General features: G+C 35.1%; 1 protein-coding gene across 1 annotated transcript in view; it reads left to right on the top strand.

The window, feature by feature from the left end:
• The window catches only part of Uggt2 (UDP-glucose glycoprotein glucosyltransferase 2), a 175,517-nt gene that overhangs the window by 105,849 nt on the left and 51,768 nt on the right, over positions 1-17,900 (top strand). Inside the window, exons 23-26 of the mRNA XM_019208509.2 lie at positions 4,841-4,965; positions 5,774-5,869; positions 13,397-13,499; positions 16,999-17,078. Of these exons, the coding sequence (XP_019064054.2) occupies positions 4,841-4,965; positions 5,774-5,869; positions 13,397-13,499; positions 16,999-17,078 (404 nt within the window). The remainder of the gene's footprint in view (positions 1-4,840; positions 4,966-5,773; positions 5,870-13,396; positions 13,500-16,998; positions 17,079-17,900) is intronic.

Raw genomic sequence — 17,900 nt, 5'->3', positions numbered from 1 at the left:
ATTTTATCACATTTATTTATTAATTTTTCTGTGCATGGCATATCTTAAAACATTCAATACACAGTGCAACATTACAGTCTGGACAGTAGTATCTAGTATCTTTCCAAATTCTTTTTGCATTAGTGTCTTTTTTTGAACAACACACTTTACACTGTCATGTCTGCCTTTCCTTTTTTCTTCTGGATGGTACAGTTTCAAAAAAATGTCTACACTTAAAATGGTGAAGACATCGATGATGAATGTGCTGGTTGGTGTTTCACTATCCTGTATTTGTTCTACTAAACATAATCTAAATTGTAAATGACTTTTAAACCCCCTTGCTTTGAATAAATAACAAATGATCTCCATATTGTTTGGTGCGGAAGATACACAAATATTTTATAGTAATATTTTTCTTCACTTTTTGATTACAGGATAGCTTGTTAGATGTTGGTCAACACTGACCATAGAATTACTATAATTGTTGACTACTATTGGAATGTTCTTAGTTTCATTTCTTTTTTTTTTTGAGTACCAGGGATCAAACTTGGGAACTTGTGTTCATGAGGCAGGAGGTGTGGAGCCACTGAGCTAAATCCCCAGCCCTTGTTTCTTCTAAATTCTATCATTTCTATTTTTCCCCCCTAGTTCTAGGGTTCCAACTCAGGACATTATTCTTGCCAGGTGGGCACTGTGCCACTGAGCTACATCTCCAGCCCTGAATTCTATTATCATTTCTATAGTATGAATAGTTGACAATAAGAAGATGTCTTTTTTGTCTTTCCATTTTTTGTTTTGTTATTTTTTGGTACTGGGGGTTGAACTTGGGACCTTGTGCTTGTGAGGCACGCAGCAGAACCACTGAGCTAAATCCATGGCTCTGTCTTTCTATTTTGTAACACAGGCTTTTCCTCTCTGATATGCTGTTTTCTCCCTTTTTTAGTTTTTTCTTTTGCATATCTTCTGGTGCTTCCTTCCTATTCAGTCTCAGTGTCCCAAATGTGTCTGTTTTGTATTGTAAAAATCATATCACTCAATTCTGGAGAAGTGTAAAAATTATATATAATGTACTTACAGTAAGTATTTATAGATTGTAGCACAAAATTATATTATTTTTCACAAAATAAGCACAAATTAGTAAAAGAATATAACTATAACTTATTGTTACATTGCACTAGAAACAAACATCAAAGGAAAAGACCACATTCTAAATAAAAAAGTATGCAAAAAATCATTGATATAAAACAAACAGATGTATGAGTGTGTCTCGTGCACACCAGAATTGACTGGTTAAAGTGACACCTGTGTGAGGACAGTCAGGATTGTCAGTATATAAACACACTGCTCAGGTGACACTCAGGTTAAACTGTTAAGCAGTTAATATATCACAAACATTTTTATGATTAGTCTTAATTGACCCAAAAGAAATATCTACTTAATTTTTAGTATAATCTGATTTTGTTAAGTAAAAATATTAAATCTGGTACTTACATTTATTAAGAAATGGACTAAGGGCCACGGATGTAGCTCAGTGGCACTGCACCTGCCTAGCAAGTGCAAGGTCCTGAGTTTGATCCCCAGGACTGGAGAAAAAAAAAGAGAAATCAACTAGTGCAGTGTATTTGTTACATCTCTGGGATAAATTATCAATGTATATATCCCTAAATCATCTTCAAAGCTGTAATGCATTCTCATTGTTTCGTTTTTCCATATTTTTATGAACTATTCACCTGTGTGTTACACTCAGATTCATCTGTATGCAGTGCTGTTTTACAAATTGGTGACAACTGTGCCATTTATTATTGTAAAAGATATTAATGAATTTTGATAGTGAGCTATGTAGAAGCCTAGGAATGGCATTGCTTTTTTTTTAACAGTTCTTTTGGAAAGAAATACAGCTTTTTAAAACAGTTTTAAAAATATGGTTATCTTTTGTTGTCATATATTTTCTTTAGTATACATACGTAGTGTTACAATATCAGTAACAACAAATACTAGTCATAGTTAATTAATTCTAAAACTATATTTTATCCTCATTTTCTTTAAAATTGATTAAAATATTCAGATATTAATCTTTCACCTGCTGTGAACAAGTCTTCTAGATAGAATAATGTTAATGTGGATCAAGGTGAGGAAGACTGCAAGATGAATAAGGTGTTCAGGAGTGGAAGAGAATTCACTTCTGGACCTGAGAATTGTTGAGTAGGCAATTGAAACAAGAGTTGAAGTCAGAAAAGACTGATGACAGAGTTTGATGACCAGTCAGATTATGTTGACATTTTGTGTTGATTAATGGAAAAATGTAATTTTGATTATCCTGTGGCTTGAAAGTAATACTAAGTATTGTGATTTATGAACTATGCTATAGTTCTTAGCCAATTACTCTTATCTCAGAGAAGTGCTGTAAGGCATAATGATCACAGGAATTGTAGCAGATTTTCATAATTCTGAATCAGACAGTCTAATACTTGAAATAATTATGACATTTTAGCATAGAATATGTCAGATGTTTAGGTTAGAATATAGAATTAGATTTTAGAATTAGGGTTAGAATTTAACACAGTCAAAATTAAAATTATAAGCCATTGAAGCTAGGGTACAATGATGATTACATAATTTTAACTGACACCAAAAAAATTGAAAATTGATTTATATCTCCAAATAGAGCTATTACTATAATTGTACTCATTTTATTTTTATCACAGCACATACTTACAAATTGCTGAAACACATGAGACAACAATGTAGGAAAAAGTAAGGCTTTTTTTTTTAAAGCCACACAGATCTGCATACAAAATCGGCTATACTATTAATTATGTATGCAACTTCTGTGCATATGTGTGTGTGTGTGTGTGTGTGTATATATATTTTTATTTATTTTTTTTTTTTTTGTACCAGGGATCAAACTCAGGACCTTGCACTTGTGAGGCAGGCGGAGGAACCACAGGGCCAAATCCCCAGCCCCTCATATTTTCTTGATTTGGACAATATTTAAACTGTTGTCAGGTTAAAATGCTTTTTGTGTAGAGCACATGGAATGGACTTGGACACAGTCAATTTTCAATACTACTTTAACATATTCTCTTTTGAACAGTTTGAAAGCTTTCATGCAAGTGGGTACAGCTGTAGACTTGATTTTAGTTGCACTAGATGAGTCAGTATACAATCAAGTATAGTTGATCCAACTTATGGAAAGAGATTTTTTAGCTCAATGTATCAATGAAAATTCTAATGAGTTATCAGAAATTTTAATGAGCTATCAAAGGAGCTAATTCATTTGTGTTATAGTAGTTATGTATAACTGAAAAAATTATATTTTCAAAATGTTATAAAGAAAAGTTAAGCACAAGATACATTTTATCTCAAGTTTCCTATTCTTTTCCCAGCTTGGACATTACATGATTTTACACTATTTAAATCACATTATTCCACAAATATATTCATCTTTTAGTACAAGAAATAAGATACAGAAAAATTAAATTTCCCTTACCTGTTTGATGCCATGCTTACATAGATGAAATAGAGTGTTTTCTGATGAACTTAATCAACAGAAATAGCTAATCTTGTTAATCTCTTAAGGAAATAATTTAAGATTTTTATGTCTTGAGTTACTAACAAAGCTACCTAGCTGTATTACTAGAAGTAATATAGGTAGAATTAAATTCTTTCAAAATTACCTTAAAAATCACAGCAGATCCTAAGGCAATGAAATATTCCTATTAGCTCCTTTGAGATCATGCTGCCTTTTTCCCCCCATGTTTTTATTTTTGTTTTTTTGTTTTTTTTTTGAGACAGGGTCTCACTACATACTTGAAATTGACCTGGAACTCACTATGTAGCCCACCCAGGCTGATCTCAAACTCACAGTGATCCTCCTGCCTCAGCCTCCCAAGTGCTGGGATTACAGGTGTCAGCCACCACGCCCAGCAGCCCTCCCCACATGTTTTTAAATCCCTGTAGTTTCTCTTTGAGATGAAACATATATTTGACAAAGTCACCTGCACAAGTGAGAGGAATGATTTAAGGACTATATGATACTGCAGTAATTTTTTGACAATATTAATTGTGGATGCAGATAAAGGGGAGTAAGAAAGTTTGGCTGAAGCCATTACATTCTAGTTTCTATTGAGAAAAAATATACTGGATCATGTGTCTGTCTGTCTTACCTTCTACATCGGGGTCTTGTGTACAGAGTATTATGATGATTGCACATGATAGCTTCCACAAGAAATGTTCCAGATAGAGTTAATAGTGGTGGTGATGGGATAGCCATCTTGAGAATTTATGTATGTGTCAGTTTGATAGTTTCTTACTCTGTAGTTATTAACTGTAGTTTCTTACTGTGTAGTTATGAAAGCTGAGCTAAGTTATCTTGCCCTACTATAAATCACATATACAGTTATAAGTTAGATTAAGATATATTGGAATTATTATAGTAATCATGTGATTTGTCTCTTTGGTATTTTATGATTTATATATTAATTCAGGTCTACATAATATGCAGTATAATTTACAGATAAATATAGAAAATTGAAATTAAAAGATTTATGAACTGTAGATAATTACCTTCAGAAATATCTGGAAGCATCATAATTTTTAAGTAAAACTTGGTAGTGGAAACAGCTTACTACTTTTTTATTTTGGTGTTTATGCAAATAATATTTGTAGTATCAGAGTCAGAAAATATTTTTCTTTTTTTGTTTGTTTCCCAATGAATTTGGTAAATGGTGGGATTAATTGTCATTATCTCTTTAACATCTAATCATTTTTTGCTTAAGAAATATCTATTTGATCAGAAAATAGTTTTATTAAACTGCTCTCTTCTAGAAAATATACAATAATATAAGTATTTTATTGTAAGTTTTTAGGACCTTTAAGTGAAGATTTCTATGTAGAAGATTTTTACTTGCTGGAAAAGATAACTTTCAATAATTTAGCAGAGAAAATTAAAAGCATTGTTGAAAGTATGAAAGTCATCCCAAAAGAGTAAGTGTTTAAATCATAAGAGTTCATTTTGGGATTTGGAATTTTGTGCATGATTTCTTTTTAAGATTTAATGTTTCAACTATGTAAAGTAGTAAAGATCAATAATAAAACACCTATTGGTGATATGAAAAAGTAATAAAACTTCCATTTACTCATTGCTGTAGAAGTTAATATTTTACTTGCCTTGGGTCTTACTTTCTCTTAGTTTTTTAACCATCCAGCCCCAATCCCTCCCTAAGAGGTAATCACTTTTTTGAAGGTTATATGCATGATTCCCATATTTGTGTTTATACTTTTGTTACATAATAGAAATATATGATCAGTGCTTATTGTGTTGAATGCCTTGACATTTTAGCTGTAGGTCAGTGGTGTCAAACCTTTGGCATTCATGCATCAGCTGGCATGCAGAGCCCTCTTTATCATCAGGCGAACCAAGTCAACCCAGCATTGCCCTAGCACCTGAACATTAAACATTCAGGTTTAATTGTAGTATTGGCACTTTGCGATAAATAAGTAGGTTTGGGGTTACAGTTTGGGTACTCAGTCTCTGAAATGTTCACTATTAGGGCTGGGGATTTAGCTCAATGGCTCTACACATGCCTCTCAAGAGCAAGGTCCCTGCTACCAAAAACTAAAATAAAATAAAATATTCACCCTCTCTGTTGTAGGTTTTCTTTATAGTCTTTCATAGGAGCTTTAACCATGTATAACCATATGTATAGATCTTTTCTTGCAGCATTAATTATAACAAAATATGAAACTTTCTCTTCCTAAAAATCTCATATATTGTTTTATCTTGTTTATCTAGCATAAGTGACCTTGTTATGAAAGTTGATGCCCTTGTTTCCTCTTTGCCTGAGCATACATCTCGGTATAATGTCACATTTCTTAAAGAGAAGCACAGGTAATGATATAATGATATCTGTTCAAGACTTTTCTGTCACTGCATGCTACACTCAATTACTGTTTCTCTTTATTTTCATAACAGTGAAATTTAAACTAGAATTACAAGTTCTTTTTTGGAGAATAAATATATTTGACAGTGTTAGAAAAAGAAATTACAAGGCTAGGGGTATAGCTGGTAGATCACTTCTTATCTTGCATGTGCAAGGTCCTGGGTTCTATCTCTAGTACCATAAAAAATGAAAATATTCCAGTTAATTATATATTCTTCTAAATATAGGATGATACATATAAAATATGAAGTTTTATGTAAGTTAAACCTAACATGATTTCTCTTATTCTTTTTTATATTTTTATTAATTTTATTGGTACATTTTAGGTATGCAATATAATGACATTCATCATTGGATGTTTGCAACCTTTACATAATCTATCTTGGTTCTTATTTTTTCCCCCATTCCCTGCCCTCTCTTCAACCCCTCCACCCCTCCCTATTAACAAAGGCTTTGTTTCTGTTTTTCCTTTTCTGGTATTCCATTCCCTTCTTTCCTTTCCCCTGCCCTTCCCACTTCCCCTTCCTCTTTGACCCAGCTATTCCCCTGCTGGATATCTTCCCAAGAGAATTAAAAGAATCATACCACCGCGATATATATGCACCCATGTTCATAGTAGCACAGTTTGTAATAACTAAAACTTGGGAACAGCCCACCAACTGGAGACTGGATAAAGAAAATGTGGGGTTTTTTTAATATAAAATGGAGTACTACTCCACCATAAAAAATGCAAAATTAGAAACATTTATAACTAAATGTATGTACATTGAGGTGATGCCCTTAAGTAAAATAAATAGGACACACGTGTACATACCAAATAGTTTCTCTGGTGTGAGAAACTGAAAGTGTAAATAAGGTCTCTTACTCTTAATGTCATTCTCTCACGGTCAAGATCATTTTTAATTTTTGCAGCATCTTCCAATATCTGAGTCCACTGGAGTACTGATTGATCAAATGTCAGAGTACTTGTACTAAGTATTTTCCATATAACTTATGAAATTTCAAATAGATGATAATTTACAACAATATGTCCCAAAATGTGTTCTATGGAGCACTACTCTGGGATGTTGACTCATATTCAGAGGAGACAACTGTTCTCTGGTCAGGTGAGTTTAAGGATCACTGCATTTTAAGCATTTTTGGTTCCTGTGTATATATGTTGTCATGATATATTTATCTCTGTTGACTTAGGTTGTTTGAAGGCATGTATGAAGGCATGAGCCTTCTTGGGAAAAAAAAAACAAAAAACAAAAAAAAAACCAGCATGTGAACACCAGAATGCCACTTAACTAGCTCTGACCTGTCTTAGCTTCAGTTTCATAGTGTGTAAACTACAGACAATGTTCCCTACTATTCATGGGTTATGTGATTCAAGCCTACTTCCTTGTATATGTGTAGATACTTATTGTGCTGTAGCTATGATTTGTGTTTGCTACACAAATAACGAAGTATCTCTCACAACTTGGAAACAAAAGAAATAAAAAGAAAGATAAACTGTAAAATTAACGCACATGGATCAGGGAGAAATGTGAATACCACCTGCAATAGAGGACCTAGGCCAGTGAAACTTAATGATAACCTGATTTAAGGTACAGTTGCCCTACTTTACCCAGTTTTTAACTTTCTCTGGTTCTGGTTACATGTGATCAATGTGAACCTAAAATAAGTAAATAAAACAGTTACAATAAAATAATTTTTTTTTTTTTAGTTAATATGTTGCTCTTTTATTTTATCCAAACCTGTGGTTCCAAGGAAAGTTTCCAATTAGAACAAATAGATGGGATGGGATGGGTAGGGGAAGAGTAAAATACAATAAAATAATTTGAGAGACCATATTCACAAAACTTTTATTATAGTCTATTGTAATTTTTATATTTTATTATTGCTAATCTCTGCCTTGTTTATAATTTAAACTTTATTGTAGGTATGTATATCAAGGCAAAAAAAAACCTAGATTTTGGGCATCACTAGGAATAAGTGAAACATATCCTCTGTGTATAAGGGATGAGCTCTGTTTTAATTTATTAAAGAAATAATGACTGTTGGATTTTCTTTGTGTTGGAAGCCTAGGAAAATTAAAGAGAAAATCATTAGCAGTGCTAGACTGTTAATCAGTTTTTACTCAGAGCACTGGACATACCATGTACATGTGTATTTGGTTGGTTGTATCTGAGGGATGGGTAGATAAATTTACATAGGATTGTATAGGGACTTGACCTTACACAATTGTCAGAGCTAGTAAAACAGTCTGCCCAAGACTAGCAACTTCTGGTACTGGAACTTGAAATTCGCAAGGCATGCAGTTGGGAAGGTGGCTTTAAGACAGGATGACTGGAGAGCAAACTGAAACTTTACAAAGATGGATGGAAACTTGCATCAGCCCCTGTTGCCTCTGACGTTGGCATCCTGCCACAGTGGAAGCCATCTCTCATAAGGCTAAGTGCACACACACAAATGATCAGAAATCAAAAGAGGTGAGGGAGAATCTAGGGGAAAGTTGAACACATTGTAGGTCCATCTGCTACTTTGAAGTCAACAGAGTGAATCAGCAACTCAGTGATAGTCATTTCCATGTTAGTTGCAGAGTGGCTACTGCCACCTTGCTGCCCTTAGAATCTGCTGTAAACCTCTCAGGCGCCATCCAGGCTTGGAACAATCTGGAAAATGTAGGTTAGCCCAGTCAGGTTGCCTCACTACAAAACTGGGACATTTTCTGCAAGGTACCAGTGATAAGAAGGAAATGCAAGGTTTGACAAATATATGTTTGATTTCTTGGTCATTTCTAAATCCATGTTCTCTGTTAGAGATCCTTGTTGATTGTAAAAATAACTAGCTTTTCTAAATACTGTACTCCCACTAAAGATTCCCTGAGCTCGCCCAGGTGTCTTAAAATTACCACCAGTAATTTTCTCTAGAACTACCATTCTTCATCAAGGAGTATGCATTCTTCTAATTTTTTTTCCTTCTAGGGAAAATTATATTTTTAAATAAAATTCTATTTTATAAATTTCTACATAAAGTAACATACTATTAATTTTAGAAAATGTTGATTAACCGTATAAATGAGAGGAAGAAGGTTGAAGGGAGGAAACAGAAATGGGAAAAAATAAGAATCAAGATATATTAAATTCCCTCTGGTGAATGTGATCACTGTGTATACCTAAATATGCCAATAAACTTAATTTAAAAAAATAAATTGATACTAGGGTATACCTCAGAGATGAACAAGCAATTCAAGTAAATTTTAATTTGAATTTATGCATATATTATTTCCATAGTAATGTGTATTAATGAGCAAATGTGTGTACTTCTGTAATCACATAAAAATGTATTCATTTAGCATTTTTTAGGAAGATACACATATTTGTTTGTTTGTTTGTTTTGTACTGCTGGGGATCGAACTCAGGACCTTCTACTTGCAAGTCAGGTGGTGGAACCACTGAGCTAAATTCCTGGCCCCTATTCTTTCTAAAATTTAAATTGGCTCATAAGAATATTTAAATTTTACAAAATATCTTAAATTAGAAGGTTTGCAAGAGAGAAGTGGCCTCGACCCCGGGCTCCAGGCCCCACCCATCCGGGCCGAGGAGGCCGTGTCCATGGCGGAGACGGAGGAGGGAAGCCTGGACAACTTCTTCGCCAAGAGAGACAACAAGAAGAAGGAGCAGAGCAGCCGGACTGCCAATGCCGCAAGCGGAGCGGTGTGGGCCAGGCCGGGTGACGGCGGGGTCACGGGCGCGGGTACTGCGGGCCCTGGGGCCAGCACGAAGGCCGTGAAGAAGGATGAAGACCAGTGGAAAGAATTTGAGCAAAAAGAGGTTGATTACAGCAGACTCTTGCAGTTTTTCCCTGGTCTGGTATGTTTGGTTCAGCAGAAGTATTTCATAGTGGTAGTAACCACTTGATGCAGAGTCTGGCTTTCTCTGTAATAAATCCCTTTGCCAAATGCAGGAGTTGCAAACATGCTACTGGCAAGAGTAAAGCAAGTGAGTAAAACTGCCCTGGTGTTGGGCATTTTCTTATAGGATTTCAGTCTTGAACATGCTGGTCCAGGAATCCGACTGCATGAGGCCACACACAGTGCCTCCTGACAGCCCCTGGTGGCCACTGTGGGCAGTAATGTTGACATTATTTGAGGTGGCAGGAGGTACGATGCCTGCCTTTTGGTTGGTGTATTTGGGTGAGTAGCTGAGCCAGCCAGGGGAGTTTGGATGATTGAGTGAAAAATAAAAGACTCTTGGTTAAGCTGAAGACTTCATTTGGGAACCAAAAACAGTAATCTCTTGCACCTTGAGTCACATATTTTCCTTGAAAAGTATGAATTGTCCCACAGAATTTCATTGGGGGTTATTGAGAGGTGAGATGAGATGAATATGAGGTTTTATTTAATGGCACACTGTATTGGAAATCTACCTACAGCAGATTTAAATTCCAGCTCTTGTTACAACTTTTTAAGATTGTGAAGTTACAAAAACGCACATGAATCAAGTTTGAATATACTGTACGATGGGTGGATAAGGCAGTCCATTGTAACATTTATTTCTTTGGATTCTCAGGCATGGTTTGGCAGTGCAAGAACTCTGTAACATTAACAAATTCAATAAAAAATCAATAATATGGAAAAAAAGGTTTGCAAGAGGAGAAAGAAAATGCTAGGGATAAATTGAAATTCCAAATAAAATGAAAAGGAAAGGCACAATTATCTTTTTTTCTGCCTGAAGGATCTCTTTGAATCTCTATGCTTCCCTCCAGAATAATATGTGGAATTGTGTTCTTCTAATGTCTTTGCCAAAAGCAAAAATCAATCTTAACCTGTCACCCCATCATCCTAGGAACTTCACAGTGACAAATGCAAGCTGTTGGAGAATGTGCAGTACAAATCATTTTGAAGGAGCCTTTGCACACTCCTGTAATAATGACCTTCCCTGAGCAAACCGGGAACTAAGCTCTAAATCTACCAATTTGCACAATTCCAAAGTTCATGAGATGAAAACATACTCACTGTTCAGGCAGAATGTAACTGTTCTTAGAAGAGAGAAGACAAAGGAACTTCTCCCAAGAGCCTTCATAAAAAGGATCCTGTGTAATGAAGAGTGGTTTTAACAGCATCCTTTATACCTGTTGTATAATAGACTGATTGTATCAAGACAAAATGCAGTTCAGAGTTTTCCACTGTTGTGGCCTGTTTGAGATATGTTTGATGTATCTAAAAGAGTTGATGAACTGTGCATACCTCAAGTAGTTTTCACTGTTTTTGTTTCCCTGACCTAAGCTTTAATAATTATTGACTATCAGTATACTTGACATTATTCCTTCTGGCCACTGGCATGAAGTATATCTGTAGTTTCTTAGCAATTGAGTACAAATCTATGACCTTAAATAGGAAGTGGAGATAGAGTTAGCATCTTGTTAATGTTGCATAAAAAATAGTACATTCTGCTTCTGTTCTTAGGTGAATCAAGGTAATACCCACTAGTAGGCTCAGAATTTGGCTCAGAAAATTGCCTTGAATATCTTTCAGTACTAATATAATTAGATGATGAAAACTATGAAATCCTGGCGCATACAGCCTCAAAGAGTTAACACTCATTGGGGAAAAAGCAGGATTTTGAATGGCAGCTACAACAGTGTATTATGGTCTCTAGAGGAACAGAGTCAATAGACAAACAGCCATCAAAGATGGGAAAATCCATAGTGACTGCCTGTGGAATCAGAGTTGGGAGAATCCAGCAGCTTTTCAACAAAAAAGATGGAAGCCACAGAACAAGAAAGATCAAGATTGCAACACCAGTTCAAGGTCAAAGACCTGGAAACTCACCGGAGGGTTTCAGGTGCCAATCTGCAGTGGAAAACTGAAGAAACCTCAGGCCTGGAGACAAATGTCCAGAGGTGCCAGCAGCAAAGTATGGACCCGCTCAGGAAGACTGGATCTCTTCCGAACAGGGACACTTCCTTCTTTACCTTTTCATTCTATCCAGGGTACAAGCTTATTGGATACAGATGAGGTGGGGCTCCCCTCTCAGTTTGCAGGCCTGCATATGAGTCATCTACAGACAAACCCAGAACTGTGCTTTACTAATCGGCTCAGTGTTTTCAACTCATTCAAGTTCATGTGTCATGATAATCATCACAAACAGTAATTTGTAAAACTTTTGCAAGATAACTAAAGAAAGCAAAAATTGTAGTGATTCATTTTAATATTAGATCTAATTTATAACCTATTTCTAGAAATAATTATCCATCGCAATCTGTTGTCTGACTTTGCCACTGTTATAATTAAAATATTCCTGTAAATTTACATATGTCACTCTCCATTTGGTAAGCTTTCTCCACTTTCTCCTCTAGAATATGTAAAATATGCAGTTCATTCATCCTACATCTCAAGGAAATTATTTGCTATATGATTATATTGTTAAAACAGTAATTCAATTGAAATATTTTATACTTTTAATAAGATACATATTATTAACCTTTATGTCAAATATATAATTGAATTTTTCCCACTGGCCTTTTTTATACTTGTAACATTTTCCCAATTCGTTTTAAAGATAAGTCCATCTTTTAGTTTAGAACTTACATCATTGAATGACAGAAATGGAAAGCACCAAGTGAAGGAAGTGAAGAGGAAGACTAGGATGGAAATACAGTATGATAAGCCAGGCATGGAGGTTTCTGCTTATAATGCCAGCACCGTGGGAAGCTAAGGCAGTAGGATCACAAGGCAACTTAATGATTTAGTAAGACCTTACCTCAGGATGAAAAAAATGTTTACTGGGGATGTAGCCCATTGTGTAAGGCCTAGGTCCAATCCTCAGTACCACAAATATAAATTAACCACTTAGCCCAATTATTTAAATATAGGATGACCAAAAATTGCATGTTTTTAGTTAATTTTTATAATATAACAGAAAATATTAAAATGATAATTTTATCAAATGTATTCAATACAAGAATCAACTGGTTGAAATGATGCCTGCCCAAACATCATACATAGTATGTAAACAAACACCTAAGTGACACAGTAAATTAAGGGGTTAATAAAAAGGTGAATGTTTTTTATTTCCCTGTTATAATATGTTGATTTTGTAAAATACTAAACTGATAACAATACTGAATAATTTTTTATTCTAATTTCTGAGGAAATATAGCCGACACACAAGCATCTTGGCTTTATTTTTTCCATTATATTATCCATGTGGATTTTGAAGGCTTAAAACTTTATTTATTATTCTTCAAGGATTTTTAACCACTTGTTTGTAAAACTTACAAATATTTTCTTGAATTTCTCCAGTTTTGTAACCTGTTGAACACAGTACAGACTTTCAAATTTGCATTGTTGTTGTATCAAATAACTAGGATTTTTTACTCTAGTGAGAAAGCAGTTTGTGAGACTGTATGAAGTTCTAAAGATCGTGATTAGTAAGGTGTCTTATGAACCTAACCCATCATCTTTTGCTTGTTTTCTATTTTCCTAGCATTATAAAGATAAGTCCTCAAGAGAATGATATGTTTTTTGACGTTGTTGCTATCATTGATCCCTTGACGAGAGAAGCACAGAAGATGGCACAGTTATTGGTGGTAAGATAATATTTTTATTTTGAAACTTACCTTTTCAGTCTGTTTTCAGGTATAATCAAGTATTTGTGCTCTCAGTTCTTTGTATTATCCAACTGTTTAATAGGCTATCGTATTTTAGTGTAGAAAATAAAATGAAAAAGTTGTGCCCAAAGTGTTATAACAGTATTGAGTTCAAGTGTTGCTGTAGTAGACTTGCTGTAGAGTGTGCCCCACAAAATCCATATTTCAACAGATTAAATATTTTTTTAAGTAGCTTCATGCCTTAGCTCCCTGAGTGACTATATGTAGAAATAAGGCCTATAGGAGGTAAAACTAAGTTAGGTCATAAGTGTAGTTTCCTAGCTGGGCACAGTGGCACTCACCTGTAATTCCAGCACTCTGAAGGCTGACACAGAGGATCACAAGTTCAAGCCCAGCCTGAGCAACATAGTGAGATAGAGAGACACTGTCTGGAACTGAGTATGTAGCTCAGTGTGAAAGCCTTGCATTTAGTCCACAAAACAGAAAGAAAAAAAAAGGATTGTAATTCTTTTGAATTGGTGGTCTCATGGCCTCATAAAAAGAAAGAAGGACCCCTTTCCCAGGCATACAAAGAGCTCATGTGACATGAAGACTGCCTGCAAACCAAGAAGAGAGGCATCACCAGAAACCAAATCAAGTATAAATATGATCCTGGACTTCCTAGCCTTCAAAACCATGTGAAAATTTGTTTAAGCCACTAGATTGTGATATTTTGTTTCAAAGCCTCAGTGAATTAATATAGGTATCTTCCCCATGTAGTGAAGGATGTGTTTGGGACAAGCTGATGCTTAAACCTAATTAGGTGAGGCTTAAAGTATAACTAATGTTAGCCAGACAAAGGGCAGGGAAGGGAGAACATAGGTTGTATTTAGTAAGTTTGTCTACTATAAAAAAAAAGCACAAAACACTACCTTCATCAAGGTGATGTTTCTTTCTGCCATCTAACACTCCAAATATAATGGCTGCTAATGGTCCTCCACAATGTAAGGGATTGTGTTACTGTTGGTTGAGTTGTTCAGGCATCCTCATGCACTGCCTTCTGTCTGGTGGTCTAAGATCACTGGCCAAGCTCCTGACACCTCTGGCATCATCTCTGCTGGCAGAAAGGAGAGAACAAGGCTACAACCCTAAGTTGGACACACTCAGTCCTGGAAAAGAATGCAGCCAGTCATCTGCTGTATTTAGTAACAAGATAGGCTAGAAACTATCATCACAAGCCTTTCATAAAGCTGAAAATTCTTTATTTTTATCCCCCCTGTGACACTAGCGATTGAACCCACAGAGGGATAAGCTATATCCTTAACCTTTTTAAAATTTTATTTTTATTTTTTTAGACAGAGTGTCACTGTTTCCCAGGCTGACCTTGAAGTTGGAATCCCCTGCTTCAACCTCCATTGTAACTGCAGTTAGAGGGATACACGCATGGCATCCAGCATAAAGTTGAAAATGTTTTCATCAAGAATGTAGGGGAATGTCATGAGACAGCTATAAATCTCTAAAAGGACTTTATGTGCCTTACCATTTTACTAAGAATTTCAAAGGTTCAAAGTTTAATGCTGCTTTCAGTAGTTAAATTAGAATAAGCTAGTTACATCAGAAGGCTATATGAATTTCTAATGATGTTTAAAATTTTTATATATTCCAGACTGAAATTACTCAACATTTTTTAAAGAAATGTTTCTTAAAAATATTCCCCGAACTGGATGCTGTCCTTTGACAGTTGGTATCAATGGAAAAAGTAATTAGTTATTAAATCTGATGAATAATGTAGGTGATCAAACTAGCTAATACTAGTATATGCATTTTATGAAATTTTTAATTGTAATTTTTCTCAGAAATTAATTTATACTACCAAATCATACTAGTGCTCACTTTGACAGCACATATACTACCAGGTCATACAGGGGGATTATAAAGGTCTCCTATACATATATCAGTGTAGACACATAGTTTTGGAAAAATGTTGCTATCCAACTTTGCTAACCTATCTGTTCAAGTAGATGAATAAAGCCAACCTAATCCCATGGCTGACTTCCCCATTCTTTAAGCATTTGTATACCTTCAAATAAATATAGTATTCAGATTATTCTTTCAGTAAAGCTTTTTAGTGTACAAATTCTGTTTCTATGGGGAATCATCATTCAGGGGGAGAAAAGATTGGGACTTTTTATGTAAAAGAAATAAGGAATCAAAAATATGTAATTATACAGAGATATAAAATGTGCAGTTATACTCCCGTTTTCATTACTGGTAATAATAACATACTTTATTTCTGAGCAACTTACCTTTTTAAAAAAGAATAAATTAATTTATTGGAAGAAATATACAGTGTTTCACCTAACATTCAGGGAAAATAGTTGGTTCAATGACCTCCACAGTAGCAAATAAGAGAGACGATAACATGAGAATTAAAACACAAAGCTGTAGGATTTAGCTCAGTGGTTCCGCCACCTGCCTTGCAAACACAAGGACCCGAGTTCGATCCCCGGTAGCAAAAAAAACAAAACACAAAGCTGTAATTCTGGCTGGGCATGGTGGTACATACCTGTAATCCCAGCACTCAGGAGGCTGAGACAGGAGGATCATCACGAGTTCACCCAGCCTGGGCTACATAATTAGTTCAAGGCCGTCCTAAACTACATAGTGAGACCCTGCCTCAAATACAAACAGCTGTATGTTCTAATTCCTCACCAGGCCTGTATCTTTTCTGTTCCATATATCATATCTATTTGGGGGGGGTATTTTTTTGTTTTGTTTTGTTGTGTTTTACTTCTTCCTCTACATGTATCCTTTGTTGTCTATGAGCATTTTAATCTTTTTTTTTTTTTTTTTGGTACTGGGGATTGAACTCAGGACTTTGCGTTTGCAAGGCAGGCCACCAAACCGCTGAGCTAAATCCCCTGCTCTGAGCTTTTAAATCTTAAGTAATTTGTTGCCTACCTGGAGATGCAAATGTCAAAATAATTTTTCTCCTGTTTCTTATTAATTTCAAGGTAATATAAAGAAAGAAAATAGAGTACTTCATCTGTAGCCAAGAAGTTCATAGAACTTTTAAAATGTAGAGTGAAATTTCAAAGAGATCAGGGTGCCCTTGCTAATGCTGTTAGGTCACTGCTTTGTGTTTATAGATCAAGGTTTTAGTATTTATTTTACTTGTTTTTCAGCATTAAAACAAGTTAGATACTGTGAAAGAAAGTCATTTTAGAATAAAGACTGGCAGCTTAAATCTGGAGCACTGAAAGTTGTTTGAGTTCAACTCTTTTTTCTGCCATGACTTAGTGTGACATTGGTCAAATTATTTAGGCACTCTGTGCCTCAACTACATGCAGGGACATCATGAGGAGAATAAACATAAAGCGTTGTGTAGTGCCTGACAAATGGTGCATAACATGGTGCTTAACATGATGCAGTGATAAATGATGCTTAGCAAATCTTAACTGTGACTATTATTTACATCAAATATGGAAATTTTTAATAGGTGCTTGGCAAGATTATAAACATGAGGGTAACCCTGTTCATGAACTGCAAGAGTCAGCTTTCAGAAGCTCCTTTAGAAAGGTGAGTTGGAATGAACATAATTTTATTTTGAAATATTTGCAAATCCTAAGAGGAAGGGCCATTATTTACTGCACACATTTTTCTGTCTTTTTCATTAGATGCTTTATTGGTGTAGATTAGAAAGTCATTAGCCAGGTATGGTGGTGCATGCCTGTAATCCCAGCACTCCGGAGGCTGAGGCAGGAGGATTGCTGTGAGTTTGAGACCAGCCTGGGCTACATAGTGAGTTCCCAGTCAGTCTCAACTACATAGTGAAACCCTGTCTCAAAAAACAAAACAAAAAAGAAAAAAGGAAAACCATGTAGTTTATTACCCTTTTTCTTTCTTTTTTTGGTACTGAGAATAGAACTCGGGTCCTTGCACACTTGCAAGGCAGGCCACCAAACCTCTGAGGTAAATCCCGGGCTACCCTTTATTAATATAAACTTGATAAAGAAATGTGATTTAGAGATATATCACTGGGAAATTAGAATTAAACTGTTTTTGTTTCAGCTATACTTTCAGTATTTAGAGCTGAATTTTAAAATGATCTGTTATGTAATTACATTTATATTTTGGAATATTAAGGTGAAAGTAATGCAGAATAACTTGTCAACAACATATTTAATATTATATCCAAATATTCCTATTAATACTGTTCTATTTTTGACTCCTCTGTTATCTCTCAAGAAGGGTCAAAAATGTATCACTGAATCAGAATCACTGTTGTTGTGAACCACTCTTACTGTTAGGAATATTCGATATTCTTCAATTGTTACCAGGCAGGTAAAAGGATATGCGCCATTGGACTAGTATACCTTTGTAAGGCTTACTAATGTGCTT

The sequence above is a fragment of the Fukomys damarensis genome, unplaced genomic scaffold, assembly GCF_012274545.1.
Source record: "Fukomys damarensis isolate Sample0158 unplaced genomic scaffold, DMR_v1.0_HiC HiC_scaffold_6, whole genome shotgun sequence".
Taxonomy (NCBI): domain Eukaryota; kingdom Metazoa; phylum Chordata; class Mammalia; order Rodentia; family Bathyergidae; genus Fukomys; species Fukomys damarensis.
Note: the sequence above shows the minus strand (reverse complement) of the source record. Positions and strands in the feature narration are given on the sequence as shown.